General features: G+C 32.6%; 1 protein-coding gene across 2 annotated transcripts in view; it reads left to right on the top strand.

Annotated features, from left to right (window-relative positions):
* Window positions 1–20385, top strand: part of ap3b1a (adaptor related protein complex 3 subunit beta 1a) — a 75907-nt gene that overhangs the window by 33951 nt on the left and 21571 nt on the right. The window contains exons 20-23 of one of the 2 annotated variants that reach the window (XM_051093316.1): window positions 2802–2991; window positions 3081–3120; window positions 4767–4870; window positions 18614–18842. In XM_051093316.1, coding sequence (XP_050949273.1) covers window positions 2802–2991; window positions 3081–3120; window positions 4767–4870; window positions 18614–18842 — 563 coding nt within the window. Of the gene's footprint in view, window positions 1–2801; window positions 2992–3077; window positions 3121–4766; window positions 4871–18613; window positions 18843–20385 lie in introns of both variants that reach the window. The other variant, XM_051093315.1, reaches the window with a different exon arrangement.

Here is a 20385-nt window from a genome sequence, read left to right as displayed (position 1 = left end):
TCTTTAAAAAAAACAACCCCAAACTTTCCAACTGTGCTGTATTTTAGAAATCAGCCAGTTTTTATTTAAATAGACACATCACTTATGCATAAACCTTCATTAAAGGTCATGCATGTTTCCTAAACACCCATTGAACACTACAGAAAAAGTAAGTGTTATGAATTCCCATGCTTTATACTTGCATCACATGCTGTTGCCTGTTTTGAAGTGTTTATGCACATAAATATATAGACAGATGGTATGTGAGATTGACTTTGGTAATTTTAACCACATATACGGGTGTGTTTTGCTCAAGTGTGCGCGCAAGTGGATGCACAATGTACAACTTGGGTTTTATATATGTGCAGAAGGTAAATAATGTGTGTGTTCAGTGTGCGTGTTGGTGTGATTGTGTATGCTGCAGCATAAAACGTGACTAATAAAATGTGGCACCAATAATCTCCCCCTCCATCTGTTCATACACACACATACACTCTCACACTCCCTCTCTCTCCCTCTCTCGCTCACACACACGCCAGGCCTCAACAATAATGTCAGTAATTTAACATTTTCGCCGACCCCACCACAAAGAAACTATGCTTTTTATTTTTAGCAATGCATGTCTGTGTGCCAGAATTCACTTTATATTTTTTTTATTGCATTTCTAGTTTGCTTGTTTCAAAATATAAAAATATCTGGGAAAAAAGTTCATAAATGCACATTTTGTTATCATTTATTAAGCAGTTTTTAATTTTGAACCCATTCTCATTGCTTCCAAATTGATCAAAAATCGCTTTTTTGCTAACATTAGAAACAAGTTTAAAATCAGCAGAATATGTTTAGTTCATCACACAAACACAAATGTTTACATTTGCAAGGCATAAAAAAACACAAACATGATGACTTTCTTTATCCAGTCCACACACCTAGTTTGCACTGTTAATTGTTGTGATGTAACGTTCCTGTAGTTGACCCTTCTGCCTTTATTAGAGGCGGTAATTAAACAGCTAATACACACACACACACACACACACACACACACACACACACACGTGTGTGATACACTCTTTGCCTGTTTTGTTTGCTGTTCTATCATTATTGTGCGTAATTTAAGGCTCTCGCCCACATCCTCAACTACCGTGAAATGCTCTCATTAATACACACACACACACACACACACACACACACACACACACCTGCTTTAATGCTGCCGTTGAACTGTGCACATTTCAGTTAGATGGTGTGTGTGTGTGTGTGTGTGTGTGTGTGTGTGTGTGTGTGTCGCTTGTTCTGGGCAAATGAAATTCAAAGGCCAAATTAATCCATCTAATCATCTCACAATTAAACAGACATTGTTCCCGCTGCTAATTTAGCCAACCTTTTCTCTTGTGCTCTCTCTCTGTATCAAACAATGTCCATTTTGATGTTTGAATATTGAAATATTTTTTAGTAATGGCTATTTGTTCAGTTTTTTTAGGTTGTCAAAAATGACCTGGGATTTTTTTTTAAATATATTATATTTAAACATGTTTTTACTAGGGCTGTCAGTTTAACATGTTAACTTAATTAATTAGTTATAAAAAAATAATGTGATTAAAATATTTTAACGCAGTTAACGCACAGGCCGTGCCCCCAGACCTGTACATCATCTTATATTTTATACAGTTGACTGTGGACAAATATGATCCAGGGAAACAACTCCATAAAGGCAGTTATGCCCTAAAATCCCAGAAAATGGTGCAAAAAAAAAGCCCATGTATTTGTTTTGTTTCATATTTATATATATCGCATGGTATCACACGGGCAACAAGGGCAATATGACACCAGTGCTGATTTTGTCCCGATCTGTCACAAGCTTAAATGATTATATAGAACAGTTCAGTAAATAAGAAGGTGATGTTTTGCTATATTTTAAATACAATATTGCGTTTTTGCTCAATTTTGCAGAGAACATATTACCTTTGAAGCCATAGCAGAATTGTTGCGCTTCTCAGAGCAACACAGCAGTGTTTATTTTCTGAATGAATTTGCGGTTTGAAAGAATCATGTGAATCAATGATTAAAAAGCCCATTTATAAAGAGAGCCATTTACGTCATTCCTGAGTGAATCAGCCGTTTGAATGAATCAAATGAATGAATGACTCATAAAGACATTTACTGCCACCTGCTGGCAGATTTAGTTTCTTATTTAGAGTATAATTTCATTAAAAAATAAATAAATGAATAAATAATAATAATAACAACAATAATAATAAAAACATTAAAGGGATAGTTCACCCCAAAAAATATTAAATTCTGTCATAATTTACTCACCCTCGTGTTGTTTTAAACCTTTCTTTCGTGGAACGTAAAAGAAAGTATTTTGAAGACTGTTGAAAGATGTTTTGGTTACCATGACTTTCATTATATGAACCAAAAATACTGAGATGTTTCTCAAATGATGGTCTTTTATGTTCTATAGTCTACGTTAGGCCATTGCAGGCTAAACGTTTATGTGTAATAAATTTTGTTGAATCAAATAAAATTTCTTTCTAAAGCTACAATTTGTAATGTTTTGTAATGTTTTGTGGGTATTTTCACAGTCGAATTTATATTGCGATTAATACGATTAATTAATCAACACATCATCGACTGACAGCCCTAGTTTTTACATATTTCATTGTGGTGTTTAGTGCATAAGAAACTCTTAAAAGGAAAGGCTATGGATGAAATTAAGAAGTGAAGTTGGTTTATTGGATGTAGGTTGATTTTTGCAGCATTAATTTGGCTAGTGAACTCAAACAAATACTTAAGTTGTTTCTGTGTCTGTGTTGCTTCAACAGGAAGCAGAAAAATGGGAATACTGTAAAGGGTGAATCCGAAAGCGAATCAGGCTCTGAGAGTTCCTCGTCTGGGAGTTCATCTGAATCCGGATCAGAATCTGGATCAGAATTGGATTCAGATTCAGACTCAGGAACAGATCAGAAGAAGAACACAAAGTCTAAACCTGTGCAGTCTAAACCGGTCACAAAGGTGAGAACAACAAGAGAGTGTCCTGAGTTGTGGGTATGAAGTTTTGCTCCATGTGTAACATCTGACATCCATGTTTTTCTTTTCAGCAGGTTGAGAAGAAAGAAGTGTCTCTGCTTGATCTGGATGACTGTGAGTTTCTTTCTGTAGAATTTCCATAGTTAAAGAAGTTCACTTTCTTCAGTTGTAAAGAAATGATGTTTTTGAGAAACAATTTAAGATTTTTCTACATATAATGGACTTCTATGGTCCCCCGAGTTTGAACTTCTAAAATGTAGTTTAAATGCAGCTTCAAAGGGCTCTAAACGATCCCAGATGAGGAAGAAGGGTCTTATCAAGTGAAACAATTGGTTATTTTCTAAAAAAATATTTATATACTTTTAAACCTCAAATGCTCATCTTGTCTAGCTCTGCGTGAACTCTGTGTATTCTGGTTCAAGACAGTGTAGGTCATAAAACTCCCATCTCATTTTCTCCTCCAACTTCAAAATCATCCTACATCACTGTAGAAGTACTGACCTAGTGTTTACAAAGTGAACACGCAAGGAGAGTCAAACACCCTTTCCAAAAAAAGGTAAAACAGTGTTGTAGGTTGCGCTGATAGACTCGTGGGCAGTGCGTAGACATGCAGTGCCATTGCGCTTCGGGTGTCCAGTCTTCGAGTCCCGTCCCCCTCTCTTTCCCACTTCATTTACTGTCTCACTGCTGTCAATCAATAAAAGTCAAAAATGTCAAAAATAAATCTTTAAAAACAGTGTTGTAGGACTATTTTGAAGTTGGAAGAGAAAATATATATTTTGCAGAATCTGCAAAATGTTAATTATTTTACCAAAATAAAAGGGATCATACAAAATGCATGTTATTTTTGTATTTAGTACTCACCTGAATAAGATTTTTCACATAAGACATTTACATATAGTCCATAAGAGAAAATACTGTGTTGTTACCTGAATGGTCCACGGCTGTTTTTTTGTTTAGTGACAGTTGTTCATGAGTCACTTTGTCCTGAACAGTTAAACTGCCTGCTGTTCTTCAGAAAAATTCTTCTGGTCCTGCAAATTCTTTTTTTTTTTTTTTTTTTTTTTTTTTGTATTTGATCCCTTTCCAGTAATGACTGTATGATTTTGAGATCCATCTTTTCATGCCGAGGACAACTGAGGGACTCATGTAACTATTACAGAAGGTTCAAACCTTCACTGATTTTCCAGAAGGAAAAATGATGCGTTAGGAGCCGGGGGGTGAAAACTTTTGGAATTTGAACATCAGGGTAAATTTAACTTATTGTGTCTTCTGTAGCTTCTGAGGGGCAGTACTAACTGAAAAAAATATATATTTAAGCAAAATAAGAAAAATGTACACATCTTCATTCGGTTCAAAAGTTTTAACCCCCCGGCTCTTAATGCGTCATGTTTCCTTCTAGAGCATCAGTGAGCGTTTGAACCTTCTGTAATAGTTGCATATGAGTCCCTCAGTTGTCCTCAGTGTGAAAAGATGGATCTCAAAATCACACGGTCATTGTTGGAAAGGGTTCAAATATACAAAAATGCTGAAAAACCAAAGCATTTGTGCGACCTGAAGAATTTTTCTGAAGAACTGCAAGCAGTTTAACTGTTCAGGACAAACAAACAAACCTTAATATTTAGACAAGGCTATGTAACTTATACTTGTTTTTATGCTGATCTTGGGGGTAAATCTGCGTAATGCAGGTAAATCTAGTAAAATGTGTTAAATAGAGAAAACTATGTTGTTAATGCTGTTCTTATTGTTTTGTTTGACAGTCTCGCCTGCGCCAGTCACCACACCCAAGAGCTCCATCCTGTCTCCTAGTTTGCTGTCTGACCTGCAAGGACTCTCAGTCTCACCCTCCACATCGGCCTTACAGGTGTGTGTGTGTGTTGTGTCTGTCCGACTTTGTGTTGTTATAATTAGGCTTTCTAGAATACTTTGAGTTCATTTGTTTGTATAAACTGACTATTAACTATATATTTAACTATATATTCATTTATTTTGCACTAATGACCAGCTCGCTGTCCTGTAGACACCTCTTCCTTTCTATCATTTCCACTCCAATCTGTTGTTAGTGTCCATCTAGACATCTTCTATGTTCTTTGTTTCTTTATGCTGTTGTATTATAGATTGGTTTTTCATTGCCTTCCCTCTTTCTTCTCCTCCAGTGTGCGTCCAGCGTGTGTGTGTCTGTGTGTGTTGTCAGCGTATGTGATTGTTGACCTTTTGCAGTATGACGGCTCCTTCCTCTCCCGTGAGAGTCCTGTGTCAGGGAGAGAGGGATATCAGGAGAGCGAGAGGGAGGGAGAGATGTCAGTAAGAGATGAATGAAGCATGTGTGGTCATTTCTTCTCAAATACTATCTGTGTCTTTCTCTTTTAGGATTGACACATGAACTGTAATATCCCAGCGGCCCACAGACACCCCCCGACAATAACACACACACTATACACGCGTTTATAGACCTGCACCGCTGTCATATTTCAAGCTAAAGATTCTTAGCGGGATCTGGACCTTGATCGTATTGTTGGTAATATTTTGTGGTGTTTTTAATCTTGTGTATATTTGTAAAGGCATTGCATAGATAAAGATATTGTGTGTTGAAAGAAGAATTAAATGTATTTTTACATAGTAAACACAAGCAAAGGTTAATACACAGTATAGATAATACAAGGACTTTTTTTTATATTATGCTCACCAAGGCTGCATTTATTTGATTAAAAGTACAGTAAAATTAGGAATATTGTGAAATATTATAACAATTTAAAATAAGAGGTATTTATTTGAATATATTTTAAAATGTAATTTTTTCCTGTGATTCACAGCTGAATTTTCAGCATTGTTACTCCAGTCTTCTGTGTCACATAATTGTTCAGAAATCATTCTGATATGCTGACCAAAAAACATTTATTATTATTATCAATGTTGAAAACTGTTGTGCTGCTTAAGAGTTTTGTGGAAAACATGATGCAGTTTTCCCAGGATTCTTTGGTGAATAGAAAGTCCAAAAGAGGAGCAATTATTTGAAATAGAAATCTTTTGTAATACTGTTTTTTTTTTTACTGTAACTTTTTATCAGTTTAATGCATCCTTGCTCAATAAAAGTATTAATTTCTTAAAAAAAACCTACAAAACTTAAACAGTAATGCTCTATCTATCTATCTATCTATCTATCTATCTATCTGTCACAATTTCCTGAGCCATTCCATCATATTCTCCAGTACCTAATATCATTAATTATTTAGAAAATACGTTTTTTTCAATAAATTGCCAGGTCCCACTTTATATTAGGTGGCTTAAACTACTATGTACAGTACCAGATTTTTAATGTTTTTTAAAGAAGTCTTTTCTGCTCACCAAGCCTGGATTTATTTGATCCAAAGTACAGCAAAAACAGTAAAATTTAGAAATACTTCTACTATTTAAAATAACTGTTTTCTATTTGAATATATTTTAAAATGCAATGTATTCTTGTGACTGCAAAAATGAATTCTTAGCATCATTACTCCAGTCACATGATCCTTCAGAAATCATTTTAATACTTTGATTTGCTGTTCAAAACATTTTTATTATGTTAAAAGCTGAGCTGAGTAGCATTTTTCAGGTTTCTTTGATAAATAGGAAGAACAGCATTTATCTGAAATAGAAATCTTTTGTAACATTATAAATATTTTATAATCACTTCTGAACAATTTAAACATCTTTGCTTTTAAGTACAATTTCTTGCCAAAAAAATTTAAAAATTATAATGACTCCAAGCTTTTGAATGGTATAGTGTATAATGTTAAAAAAGCTTTTTATTTCAGATAAATGCTGATCTTTGCATCTTTCTATTCCTCAATGAATCCTAAAATAAAAATGCTGAACTGTTTTAAATATTGCTACTACTACTACTACTACTACTACTACTAATAATAATAAATGATTCTTGAACAGCAAATCAGCATATTAGAATGTATGTCAGGATAATATTTGACCAAGATACAACTATTTGAAAATCTGGAATCTGAGGGTGCAAAAAAAATACAAAGATTGAGAAAATCACCTTTAAAGTTGTCCAAATAAAGTTCATAGCAATGCATATTACTAATCAAAAATTACATTTTGATATATTTACGGTAGGAATTTTACAAAATATCTTCATGGAACATGATCTTTGATTAATATCCTAATGATTTTTGGCATAAATTATGACAGTGTATTTTTGGCTATTGCTACAAATATAAAGGGCCACATATATGACCCTGGACCACAAAACCTTAAGTAGTCTTAAGTAGCACGGGTATATTTGTAGCAATAGCCAAAAATACATTATATGGGTCAAAATTACTGATTTTTCTTTTTTGCCAAAAATCATTAGGATAATAAGTAAATATCATGTTCCATGAAGATATTCTATAAATTTCCTACCGTAAATATATTAAAACCATTCATCAATGGAAGGCTTATTTATTCAGCTTTCAGAATATGTATAAATGTCAATTAAAAAATAACCCTTATGAGTACATTGCACTTATTTTTTGTTGTAAGTACTGTACATAGTAGTTAAAATGCACCAAAAAGCATGCAAAGGTCATACCAATTTATTACTTTGAGTATACGAGCATGCTATTAAACTCCAGACATTGTACTGACAGCTCTGTGGTTGAACTATGATCGCTTATAACGCACAATCCTCGATATCCCATAGTCGGAGAAAACTTTTAAACTTCCTATAGGCTCCAACCTCCATCTGTCAGAATTCCTATTCTCCTCCTGTCCATCACGGCAGGTTTGCCCCGGTGACCTGTATCGGTGCGTTGGGCGGGTGTCAGCGGCGCCGCTTTGATTGACAGGCTCGTCAGGCCCGGGCCGCCGCGCAGCTAGAAGCTGTTAGGCACAGGTCATTAGAATACTACCCACGAGCCTCGGCGGGCAGGCTAATCAGAGCTGAAATAAAGGGTGAGATTGAGAGAAAGAGAAAGGGCTTATTTAAAGTCAATGCTATGCATAAATACATTACAGGCCGCTATAATCTTAGTCACGGTGGATAAACCTCATCTCTCTCGCTCGCACATACATGCATTCAAACGCGGGCATTCATTACGGCGTGTCACGTCACACAGCTGGTCTTTCTTAGGTGCGCGCATGCAGATGTATGAAAATATATTCATACGACACGGCTCCGTGTGTGTGTGTGTGTGACTTTGGCCGATGAAATAACGGTGTGTGAAATAGAGAGACACTCCGATGCATTCTGGGACGGTTAGCGGCGGTATTTAGCCGATCCGGGGTCAGCGTGCGAACTATCTGCCTCGGCTCCTCCCGTTTCTAATAACATTTTGACGTGCGGATCTGCTCTGAAATACTGTTTAAGCGCGCGCCGGGGGAGCCGGCTGATAACTTTTCATTCATAATTAGCGCGGGGCGAATGGGGGCCGAACGCGGGGCGTCGGAGGGAAATTGAACTGTCAGTGTAGGGCGAGCGGGGGGCGAACGAGGGCGAGCACGGGCTGAGCGCGGGGTGGGGGGCGTTTGACCCCATCACAATCCGGGGGCCGCGTCATAATTTGTTCATTTGGTGCCCATCAGCCGGCCGGCGTTGCTGCGGTGACCCCGTTCTTCTCGGAGCACGCTCAGTGGCGTCCTCATTATGACTCAGCAGCAAGGTAGAAACGCACGTGGAGACGACGACTTGCGCTGTCAATCACATGTGCTTCACGCTGGACATGCTTTAGTGTGTGTTTTTGTGTGCTATAAGGCACTTGATTTGATTGTGCATTTGAAGTACATGGTTTAGTGTTTCTCACAGGAGTTTGTGAGACTATGGTTGGGTGAACTTTGAGAGCAAAATTAAGAGCATCAACCCATTTGCAGTGGCCAAACTGAACAGAATTTAAAAAATAAATAAATAAATAAAATCCCTTTGCATTGATGTTGACCTAGACTTTAATAACCAGGGTTTTTAGTCAAATAAAACTAAAACATAAAAAAAATTCCCTTTTGTTTCTTTAAATAAAATAAACATTAAGTGAAGCAAAATAAGTAAAAATTTTAATATTTAAAAAAATATATATATATTTTAGCTAGTTGCCAAAGCAACATTTCTCAATTTTATTAAGTCTAACATGATTTATTAAAATAACTGAAACTAAAACTGAAATAAAAATTAATAAAAAGCTATATAGACATATTTGAAAAACACATTAAATGACAAAAATTATTAAAACTTAACTAAAATGAAAACAATTCAAAATATTAATGAAAACTACTTAACTCCCTTTTTGTTTCTTGAAATAAACGTTTAGTTTATCAGATAAATCAGATATTTAAAATGATTTCAGGTAGTTGCCAAAACAAAATTTCTAATTTTTATTTAGTCTAACATGATTTAACAAAATAACCTGAATAAAAATGAATAAAAACATATGCAGACATTAAAAAAACGAATGAAAATGACAAAAATACAGAACTAAATTACTAAAACTTTAGCTAAAATTAAAACAGAAAATATAAAAATATCTCAGATTTCAAAAATATATATATATATATATTTTTTTTCCAGCAAAATGTTACATTTATGTAAAATTTTGATATAGTTATATTTGCTAAATAATATTATTAATAATTTATAATGTTTTAAAATAATTGTAATGTTAATTTAATATTTAATTAAGATTTTAATTTAATATAAAGCATTTGTTAAAATTTAGTATTTTGTTATTAACATGAATATAATTTTAAAATATATTATGAGTGTGTTAATAGCGTAACATCATTTATCTGCATTTAACGTTATTTAATTGGAATAACATAATTTATCAAAATGTTTTATAATATTAATATGTAATATATAGAAAATCATGTATTATGATTATATTAATAAAATATAATTTTAAATTCATATTTAATTTAATATTGGTTTTATTATTTACATATTCCCCACTTTTGTGTTTTTTTTATTCAATATTTTGATAAATATTAGTGTTGTCAAACAATTGATCACAATTATTCATGTCCAAAATAAAAGGTTTTTGTTTAAATAACAGTACGTATGCTGTGTATATGTATTGTGTATATAAATATCAATTATTTCAGCTAGTTTCCAAAGCAATGGTTCTCAGTTTTTATTTAGTCTTACATGATGTATTAAAATAACTGGAACTAAATCCAAAATAAAAATGATTAAAAAGCTAAAATAAATTAATAATAAATTATAGCCATATTTAAAAACTAATTAAAATGACAAAAAATAGACAACAAACCTACTAAAACTTAAAAAATAAAATAAACAATCTCAGATTTCAAAATATCTTAAATTTCAAAATGTAATAAAATGTATTAATAAAAACATTAATAAAAACTACTAAAATCCACTTTTGTTTCTTGAAAAAAATATAAACACTAAGTGAAGTAAAATAAGTAAAATAAAATAAGTTTCATATATATATTTATTTTATTTAGCTAGTTGCCAGAGCAACATTTCTCATTTTTATTTAGTCTTACATGATGTATTAAAATAACTGGAACTAAATCCGAGATAAAATGATTAAAAAGCTAAAATAAATTAATAATAAATTATAGCCATATTTAAAAACTAATTAAAATGACAGAAAATAGACAACAAACCTACTAAAACTTAAAATAAAAAAATCTCAGGTTTCAAAATATCTTAAATTTCAAAATGTAATATAATTAATAAAAACATTAATAAAACTGCTAAAATCCACCTTTGTTTCTTAAAAAAATATAAACACTAAGTGAAGTAAAATAAGTAAAATAAAATAAGTTTTTTATATATATTTATTTTATTTAGCTAGTTGCTAGAGCAACATTTCTCAGTTTTATTTAGTCTAACATGATGTGTTAACTTAAACTCAAACTGAAAAATCAATAAAAAACTAAGCAGACATATATTTTTAAAAATATATTTCAAATGTTAAAATATCTCAAATACCTAAAATCTCAAAATTCAAAATGTTAAGAAAAACTGCATTGCAATTCTGGTAAAATTCCTTAATAATCTGTTCACAAAACTGTTATAAAATGATGCTAATGATGCCACATTCCCAAATGAATAGAGTTTGCAGCATTTGCTGTGGACCGAGTCTCTTTGAGATGCTGAAAGCACCAGATCATGAGCTGCTCATGTGTAAGTGAACACAGTGATACGCTTCAATCTGATGCACTATACGACTGCATATTTATTTAATTCACTCACAGTCTTTTGAGATTTGATAAGCGTAGTGAGCCATGTCGATTTTAGTTCTGTTACCCAAAAAAATGCCACAAAACGCATTAAATGTTTGTTTGTTTTTGTACAGTAGGAGTTTAGCTATGCAAAGAAACTCACTCCCATTCCTTTACATTTCTTTCACAGCCTTCAATATTAATCACGGTGACTTTTAACATCTGACAGGATCGATGCGTGCACACTTCGCCAGCACTCGTTTCACCAAATGACATTTTTCTCATACCGACAGTCTCATAAACAAATGAATTAGATTTCAAACAGCAATAGAAAATAGATTTTTAATTCTCTCTGCTGTATGTCCTCCCGTCCTCCGTTTATCCTCCTTTTCCCTCCTCTGGTTTCTCTCTCTCTCCCTCTTTATCTGGGCTGGCGAATGCGTTTTGCATCTGTCAGCAGAATTGGGCGGCAGCTGGACAGAGAGGATGCTGGGATATGTGAAGGTGACTAGAGCGAGTTGTCATCCATCACTGAGGTTTCCTTTAAGCTCATCCATAATAGAGCCCCTCAATCAAGCTCCCCTTCACACGGGAGACGTGTCCGAGCGTGCGCGCGGGACGCCGCGGTCAAGGTTACCCTTTTCTTTCGGTTATTTACTCTTCCACCGCCCAGCGGAGTTGACCACTTTATAGGACGCCAAGTGTGTGTGTTATATTGGTGATCATAAGCGATGTGTTGTATATTGGCTCGTCCGGTCCTTGAGGACACTGACAGGAGCGGTTATCATGAAACGGCGGACACAACCCGCGCGTTTCTGTGTGGTAAATCTGACGCCGTAAACATTACGGCTACTTTTATCAACACGGACCGGCTTGACACCTCCAAAAGCATGGCTATAAATTCATGGTGTGTGTGTGTTTTTGTAGGAAGCTTACAAAAGGATATGACACATCTAAAGGCGCCTTTCAGCTGCACGTAACCGCTGTTCGTATAACGCTGCTGTTTCGGATAAACCAACTCATTCATGCTGTCAGGTTTTCAAACCAATTTTATTTTGGTTTGTCTAGTTTCGGTTGCGCCATCCGTCATGGTGATTGTAGGTGATGTGCAGGCCCGCTGCAAATTTCCGCAGAATTCGAACGCCCATCATTCACACGTTTCTATATATTTCCCACCTTTGTTTGTGTTTTTTATTTAATATTTATGTAATATTATTTGCTAAGTAACAGTATTAATAGTTTGGAATGTTTTAAAATAATTAAATATTAAATTAATATTACAATTAAGAATTTAATTTAATATAAAGCGTTTATTAAAATTTAGTATTTTATATTATTTACGTAAATATAAAAATATATATATATATATATATATATATATATATATAATATGAGTTTGTTAATAATGTAATATCATTTATCTGTATTTAATTTTATTTAATTTGAATAACATAATTTATCAAAATGTTTTATAATATTAATATTTAATATATAGAAAATCATGTTTTATGATTATATTAATAAAATATAATTTTAAATTCATATTAAATTTAATATTATATATATATAAATATTTTTAATATGCAAACAACATTTTTCTTAAATATATACATACATGTGTGTGCATTTATATATACATAATAAATATACACAGAATATATTTTGTAAACAAAAACTTTTCTTTTGGATGCGATTAATCACGATTAATCGTTTGACAGCACTAATAAATGTTATATTTGATAAATAGTTAATAATATTTACCATTTATTCAAATGATTTTAATGTTAATTAATATTTAATTAATTTAATATAAAACATTCATCAAAATTTAGTATTTTATATTAACAGCATGAATATATTGTTAAATATATATTATGATTGTATGAATCATGTAATAGCATTTATGTGTTTAATTTATTTAATATCAATAATATAATTTATCAAAGTGTTTCATAATATTAATATATATAAAATTATGTATTATGATTAATTTAATAAAATATTATTTTAATTAATATTTAAAATTAATTTTATCTTTACATATTCCCCACCTTGTTTGTTAATTAAATTAAATATGTTTTAGCAAATATTATAATTTTAATCATATAATGTTATAATATTAATAATAATAATAATTGCAATAACACTTTACAGTAAGGTCTCATCTGAACAATATTTTTTCAGCATTTTTTGTAATGTTAGTTATTAAATGTTCATGTTCATATTAATTTATAGTTCATTAACTTTAAATTTTAATAATGTATTGATAAGTTATAAACTTAACATTAGCTATTAATAAATGCTGTATAATTATTGTTCATGTTAACTAAATATTATGATTGTATGAATCATGTAATAGCATTTATCTGTGTTTAATTTATTTAATATCAATAATATAATTTATCAAAGTGTTTCATAATATTAATATATATAAAATTATGTATTATGATTAATTTAATAAAATATTATTTTAATTAATATTTAATATTAATTTTATCTTTACATATTCCCCACCTTGTTTGTTAATTAAATTAAATATGTTTTAGCAAATATTATAATTTTAATCATATAATGTTATAATATTAATAATAATAATAATTGCAATAACACTTTACAGTAAGGTCTCATCTGAACAATATTTTTTCAGCATTTTTTTTAATGTTAGTTATTAAATGTTCATGTTCATATTAATTTATAGTTCATTAACTTTAAATTTTAATAATGTATTGGTAAGTTATAAACTTAACATTAGCTATTAATAAATGCTGTATAATTATTGTTCATGTTAACTAATATAGTTAATTTTAACAAATGAAACCTTATTGTAAAGTGTTACCATAGTTTCAATATGACAAAATCATATTTTATATTATTGCCATTCTATTAAACTGTTATATGATTGAATTTATAATTTAATATGATGTATATTATTTCGTATTATTTAGTATTATAATATTTATTATAGAATAATGTATTATGATTATATTATTAATTTCATATTTAATGGTATTGATAATATGGTATTTTATAATATTTAATATTAATAATTGTATAACATTTGTACAAATAGCATTTCAGATTTTTAATATTATGTTTAATAATATGAATATCAGTTATATTACAAAAAATTTTTTTTACCGTCTTCAGCTTTTAACATGAATATATAGTATATTTTTGAGCTGCATTTAACAGATTTTACCACATTTAAACCCATTTCCTAGAATTCAGCTATTTTTTTCCTGCAAAATAAAATAATAATAATAATAATAATAAATAAAACTGCTGATTTGGTTCTGGTGTTGTTGTGTTAACAATATTAACACAACCGGTAAAATAAAAATATTACCGGTCCGCAAACAGAGCCTTGGGGTACTTCGCAAATCTGAATCTTAACGGATGCAGTTTTTCATTGCACATTTCCAGTTTATTTCCATTGCACTATTTTTAGCTTATAACACCTCTCATTACTCTATGAAAAAACTCCAGCGTTGGTTTGCAGATGCAATCCATGGCTTGGAGGGATTGCTGGTGTTGAAGACTGAGCCAACAAATAAATTGCAGGCAGAAATGTCATCCCTGTCCAGGTGTTCAGGAGTGCCGTGTAGAGCCAGAAAACTGCCATCAGCCACCGATCTGTTCTGCTGTCACACGAGCTAGAGAGAGTCCAGAGAGTCAGGAGTAATGCATTGAGACGTCAGTGGTCTTTCCACAGTCGTCATATCGATGGCAGCCGGTGTCACAGGACGCAATTCAGGCATGACGCTTGGCCTTTCTTTTCTGTGGGCCATTCTAGTGATTTTTGTGGAAGCAAACTAGTGTAAATCAGGGATGCACCATTAGAGACATTTTTGCTGATACGATTGCAGATGATTGTTTTTATGGCTGAGTGCTGATATGTCAGTATTATACACTATCGTTTAAAAGTATGAGGTCAGTAAGATTTTTTTATGAAAGAAATGCAACTGTTTTCAACATTAAAGGAGAAGATTCACATATAATGTGCTCACCCCCTTGTCATCCAAGATGTTCATGACTTTCTGTCTTCAGTCGTGAAGAAATTATGTTTTTTGAGGAAAACATTTCAGCATTTTTCTCCATATAATGGACTGCTATGGTGCCCCAATTTTGAACTTCCAAAATGCAGTTTAAATGCGGCTTCAAATGATCCCAGATGCGGTTGTAAACAATCCCAGCCGAGGAAGAAGGGTCTTATCTAACGAAACGATTGGTTATTTTCATTTAAACAATACAATATAAATACTTTTTATTCTCAAACGCTCATCTTGCCTTGTTCTCGTTGAACTCTGTGTATTCTGGCTCAGGATAGTTAGGGTATGTGGAAAAACTCCAATCGTATTTTCTCCCTCAACTTCAAAAATCATTTCAAAATCATCCTACATCGCTGCAGAAGTACCGACCCTGTCTTTGCGAAGTGAACATGCAAAGAAGATCAAACACCTGCAACAAAAAAGGTAAAACAGTGATATAGGACGATTTTGAAGTTGAGGGAGAACATGAGATGGGAGTTTTTCGACGTACCCTAACTGTCATGAACCGGAACAAAAACAGTCCAGGCAGAGTAAGACAAGACGAGCGTTTGACATTAAGAAGTATATAAATTGTATTATTTTTATGAAAATAACCGATCGTTTCGCTAGATGAGACCCTTCTTCCTCGACTGGGATCATTTACAACCGCGTTTGGGATCGTTTGAAGCCGCATTTACACTGCATTTTGGAAGTTCAAATTCGGGGCACCATATCAGTCCATTACATGAAGAAAAATGCTGAAATGTTTTCCTCAAAAAACAATTTCTTTACGACTGAAGAAAGAAAGACATGAACATCTTGGATGACAAGGGGGTGAGTACATTATATGTGAATCTTTGTTTTGGAAGTGGACTTCTCCTTTAATGATAATAAATGTTTCTTGAGCAGCAAATCAGCATATTAGAATGATTTCTGAAGGATCATGTGACACTGAAGACTGCAGTAAAGTTGCTGCAGTAAAGTTCAGCTTTGCATCACAGAAATAAATTGCATTTTAAAATATATTCAAACAGAAAACAGTTGTGTCAAATTGTAATAATATTTAACAATATTTCTGTCTTCATTTCTTACTACTAATCGATTCCAATATAGTTGATTAATGATTGATCATTAAAACTCTAATTATGGCTCAAAACATTATGGCAATAACTGGATTTGGAGTGTTTTTGCAAAGCTGACGGTACAGTCACTTGCTAGACCAGTTGTTTTGTTACTGCATCTTTGATGAATTTTTATCCGCTGCCAGCTTGAGCATTTGTTTTCTGTATTGGACACAGCTGTTGTGTTTTCTGCTGTTTTAAATGTCACCAAGGTAATGTTATCTAGAAGTTTTGTTTGAAATTGCAAGACGGACTTGTGATAGTATTGGAAGCAGTTGTTGGAATGGGTTAGAAATCATAAACAAGTCAGTATTGAGCATTTATAAAACTGTATTGATGAATTTTATTGACCCTAGCATTGTGGTTGAAACTTCAGCTTCATATGTAGAACCACTCATATTTCCTTCAGGTGAAGTACAAATCTCTGCTTATATTATAAATTACCTAAGACAGCAATAAGAGCATCCCAGCGTTACTCTAACGTTATATAGGCATTTTGCTAAGGTTTCCCTAATGTTTCACTAATGTGTTTATAATGAAAATAGCCTTATGCCTCTCTATCATCTTCATCTGTGTCTCAGAGATTTTGCATTAAGATGAAAAGTTAAAAGGTGGCTTATTAAGATAAGGAAATGGGCTGATGGTGGCTCTTTATATACTACTTTTTTCATTTTCATGATTGTCTGTGTGCACATAAGTGTTTTTGTATCTTTTATATGAACATTGACATTTTACATATGTTTTATGTTGTGAAGTTTTGACAAATTGCCAAAATAATGACTGTTTTCATACAGTTTCCTCTCATTTTCTTTTTGTCAGACAAAAAAGATTTAATATTGATTAATTGCTGAAATAAAGATTGTTTTTATATATATTTCCTCTCATTTTCTATTGGTCAGACAAAAAAATAATTTGTTTTGACTAATTACCAAAATAATGACTGTTTTCCTTTCATTTTCCATTGGTCAAACAAGTAAATAATTAGTTTTGATTAACTGACAAAATAATGACTGTTTTCGTACAGGTTTTCTCACATTTTCCATTGGTCGGGCAAAAAAAAGTTTTAGTTTTGATTAACTGCCAAAATAATGACTGTTTTCATACAGGTTTAAAAAAAGACCTCGTTTTTAAAAAATTCTGTAAAGAAAAAAAGGACTTAGTTGTGATAAATTGCCCAAAAAATTACTGTTTTCCAACAGGTTTCCTCACATTTACCATTGATCAGACAAAAAAAAAAACAAATTAGTCTTGATTAATTGCCAAAATAATGACTGTTTTCATACAGGTTTGCTTTCGTGTTCCATTGGTCAGACAAAAAGAATAAGTACATAAAATGAAACAAAATAAAAAATGTAGTTTTGATTAATTGCCAAAATACTGTACAAGTTTTTCTCACATTTTCCATTGGTCAGACAAAAAAAAAAGAATTAGTTTTGATTAATTGGCAAAATAATGACTGTTTCCAACAAGTTTCCTCTCATTTTACATTGGTCAGACAAAAAATATTTTGTTTTGATTAATTGCTAAAATAATGACCATTTTCAGACAGGTTTCCTCACATTTTCCATTGGTCAGAAAAAAAAAAAGAAATTAGTCTTGATTCATTACTGAAATAATGACTGTTTTCATACAGGTTTCCTCACATCTTTCCATTGGTCGGACAGAAAAGGTTTAGTTTGATTAACTGCCAAAATAATGTCTGTTTTCTGACAGGTTTCCTTACATTTTCCATTGATCAGCCAAAAAAACAAATTTATTTTGATTAACTTCCAAAATAATCAGACAGGTTTCTTCACATTTTCTATTGGTCAGACAAAAAATAATTAGTTTTGATCAATTGCGGAAATAATTACTGTTTCTGACAGGTTTCCTTACATTTTCCATTGATCAGACAAAAAAAGTACTGAGTTTTGATTAATTGGCAAAATAATGACTGTTTTCATACAGGTTTCTTTACATTTTCCATTGGTCAGACAAAAAAGTATTTAGTTTTGATTACTTTGCAAAATAATGGCTGTTTTCTGACAGGTTTCCTCACATTTTCTATTGGTCAGACAAAAAAGAATTAGATCTACATGTTTTGCAATAATAATTCAGCTATAGTCTTTACTTATTTAGCACTACAAAATATCTAGAAGTCACAGCTGCTGATCATAATGACCAAATTTCTTTTCAGTACATTTTGTTCTTTTCATTTCTAATCAGTTTGTTGTCAACTACAGGTGTTCTCTTCTCCATCTTTGTGTATTTCTTGCTTGTCAGTTTGACGCCGTTTCTTAGCATGTACGTGTCTCCCCGCAGGCGAGTTCTCCCGTGTTTGTGCCGGAAACCTCCCATGAGTTGCTCCACAGGATGACGGGTAAAGGTCTGTCCGCCCAGTACCGCTTCACCCGGCAGCCCTGTATCTATGGCAACAGCATGGTATCCCTGCAGCTGACGCTAAGCAACAGTGGTGACCAAGCCCTGGAGAACATCCACATCTCTGAGAAGAGTTCCACCGGACAAAACATCCACCGCTTTAACGCTATCGGTGAGCATAACACGGCAGTAAAAGGAGTTTAAATGTGTCAATGTGTAATGCGAAGAGGTCATAGCATGGAGAACAGGAGTTACTAAACGACTAAATTCAATTTTGTAGTATTCAAGAAGGCCATCCAATTATTTCTAACACGTTTAGTGAATATTAACAGTCAAATTAGACATTCATAATATTAGTTATTAATCAGACTGTCCAGCTGAGACTTCTCCAGCACACACACATTCACATTCTCCCTCTTTCAGCTTGTATTAATGCAGCTGATATGATTTCAGCCTGTGTATCGATTAGCAGAGGTCCTCTCATCAGACACACGGCTCACAGTGGTGCACAACACAACACACACTCACATTCCCTGTGTTTTCTCTCTGTCTGTTTCTCTCTTTCTCTGTCACAAAACAGTTTAAGTCATTCACAGGACAGGTTTGGCTTTTATAACATTAAATTGAACCATGCTTGTGGTGTTAAACCATCACAAAGATGAATTTCATGGCTGGGAAAGATCAAAAATAGATCAAGCTTCTTTCTATACTGTGCTGCACATTCTTTCTCTGTTTTTCCCCCTCTATTCTTTTTTCTTTCCTTCATTCCTTCTGTCCTTTCCCTATTGTGGTTCATTATTCCTTCCTTCCTTTCTTCCATCCTTCTCATCCTTCTTTCCTTTCTTTCTTGTTTCATTCTTTCTTTTGTTTATCCTTTCTTCCTTTCTTCCTTCATTTCGCTTTTTCTTACTTTCTTCATTCCGTTATTTCTTCTTCCCAGTTTTCTTTACTTTCTTCTTTCTGGTCTTCCTTAAGTTTTTCATTTATTCATTTGTTATTCTTCTTTTCTACCTTTGCTACTTTATTTTTTTTCTTGCTTCATTCTATTATTTCTTCATTTCATTTATCTGCCTTCCTCCTTACTTATTTTTTCTGGCCATCCATTCTTTTTTTTCTTCTTTCCATTTTTACTTCCTTCAGTTTGTCCTTCGTTCTTTATTTCCTTTTCCTGTTTTTCCTTCCTTCCATACTTTTGGCCTCCATTACTGTCTTCCTTATGTCTTGCTTTACTTCCTTCTGTTCCTTCCTTCCTTCCATCTGTTTTCTTACTACTTCTTTTATTCCGTTTTTTTCCTTCCAGTTTTCCGTACCTTCCATTATTCCCTCTGACCTTCTTTACTTTCTTACTTCTGGTCTTCCTTACTTTCTTCCTTTACTTCCTTAATTTTTTTTCTTTATCCATTCTTTATTCTTTTCTTTGTTCCGTCCTTCTTTCCTTTTTTTCTTGCTTTTTTATGTTATTTATTCATTTCATTCTTTGGCTTTTTCCTTACTATTATCCTTATTTCCTTCCATCATTTCTTGGTTCCTTCCATCTTTACTTCCTTCAGTTTGTCCTTTCATCCTTCTTAATTTTCTTTTTCAGTTTTTTCTTTCTTCTATTCTTCCAGCCTTCCTTACCGTCTTCCTTCTATCTTTACTTCCTTCTATCCTATTTGTCTTTTCCTTACTTCCTTCCTTCTTTCTGTGTTCCTACTTTCATCATGCTGGCCTTC

The sequence above is a fragment of the Labeo rohita genome, chromosome 21 (assembly GCF_022985175.1).
Source record: "Labeo rohita strain BAU-BD-2019 chromosome 21, IGBB_LRoh.1.0, whole genome shotgun sequence".
Taxonomy (NCBI): domain Eukaryota; kingdom Metazoa; phylum Chordata; class Actinopteri; order Cypriniformes; family Cyprinidae; genus Labeo; species Labeo rohita.
Note: the sequence above shows the minus strand (reverse complement) of the source record. Positions and strands in the feature narration are given on the sequence as shown.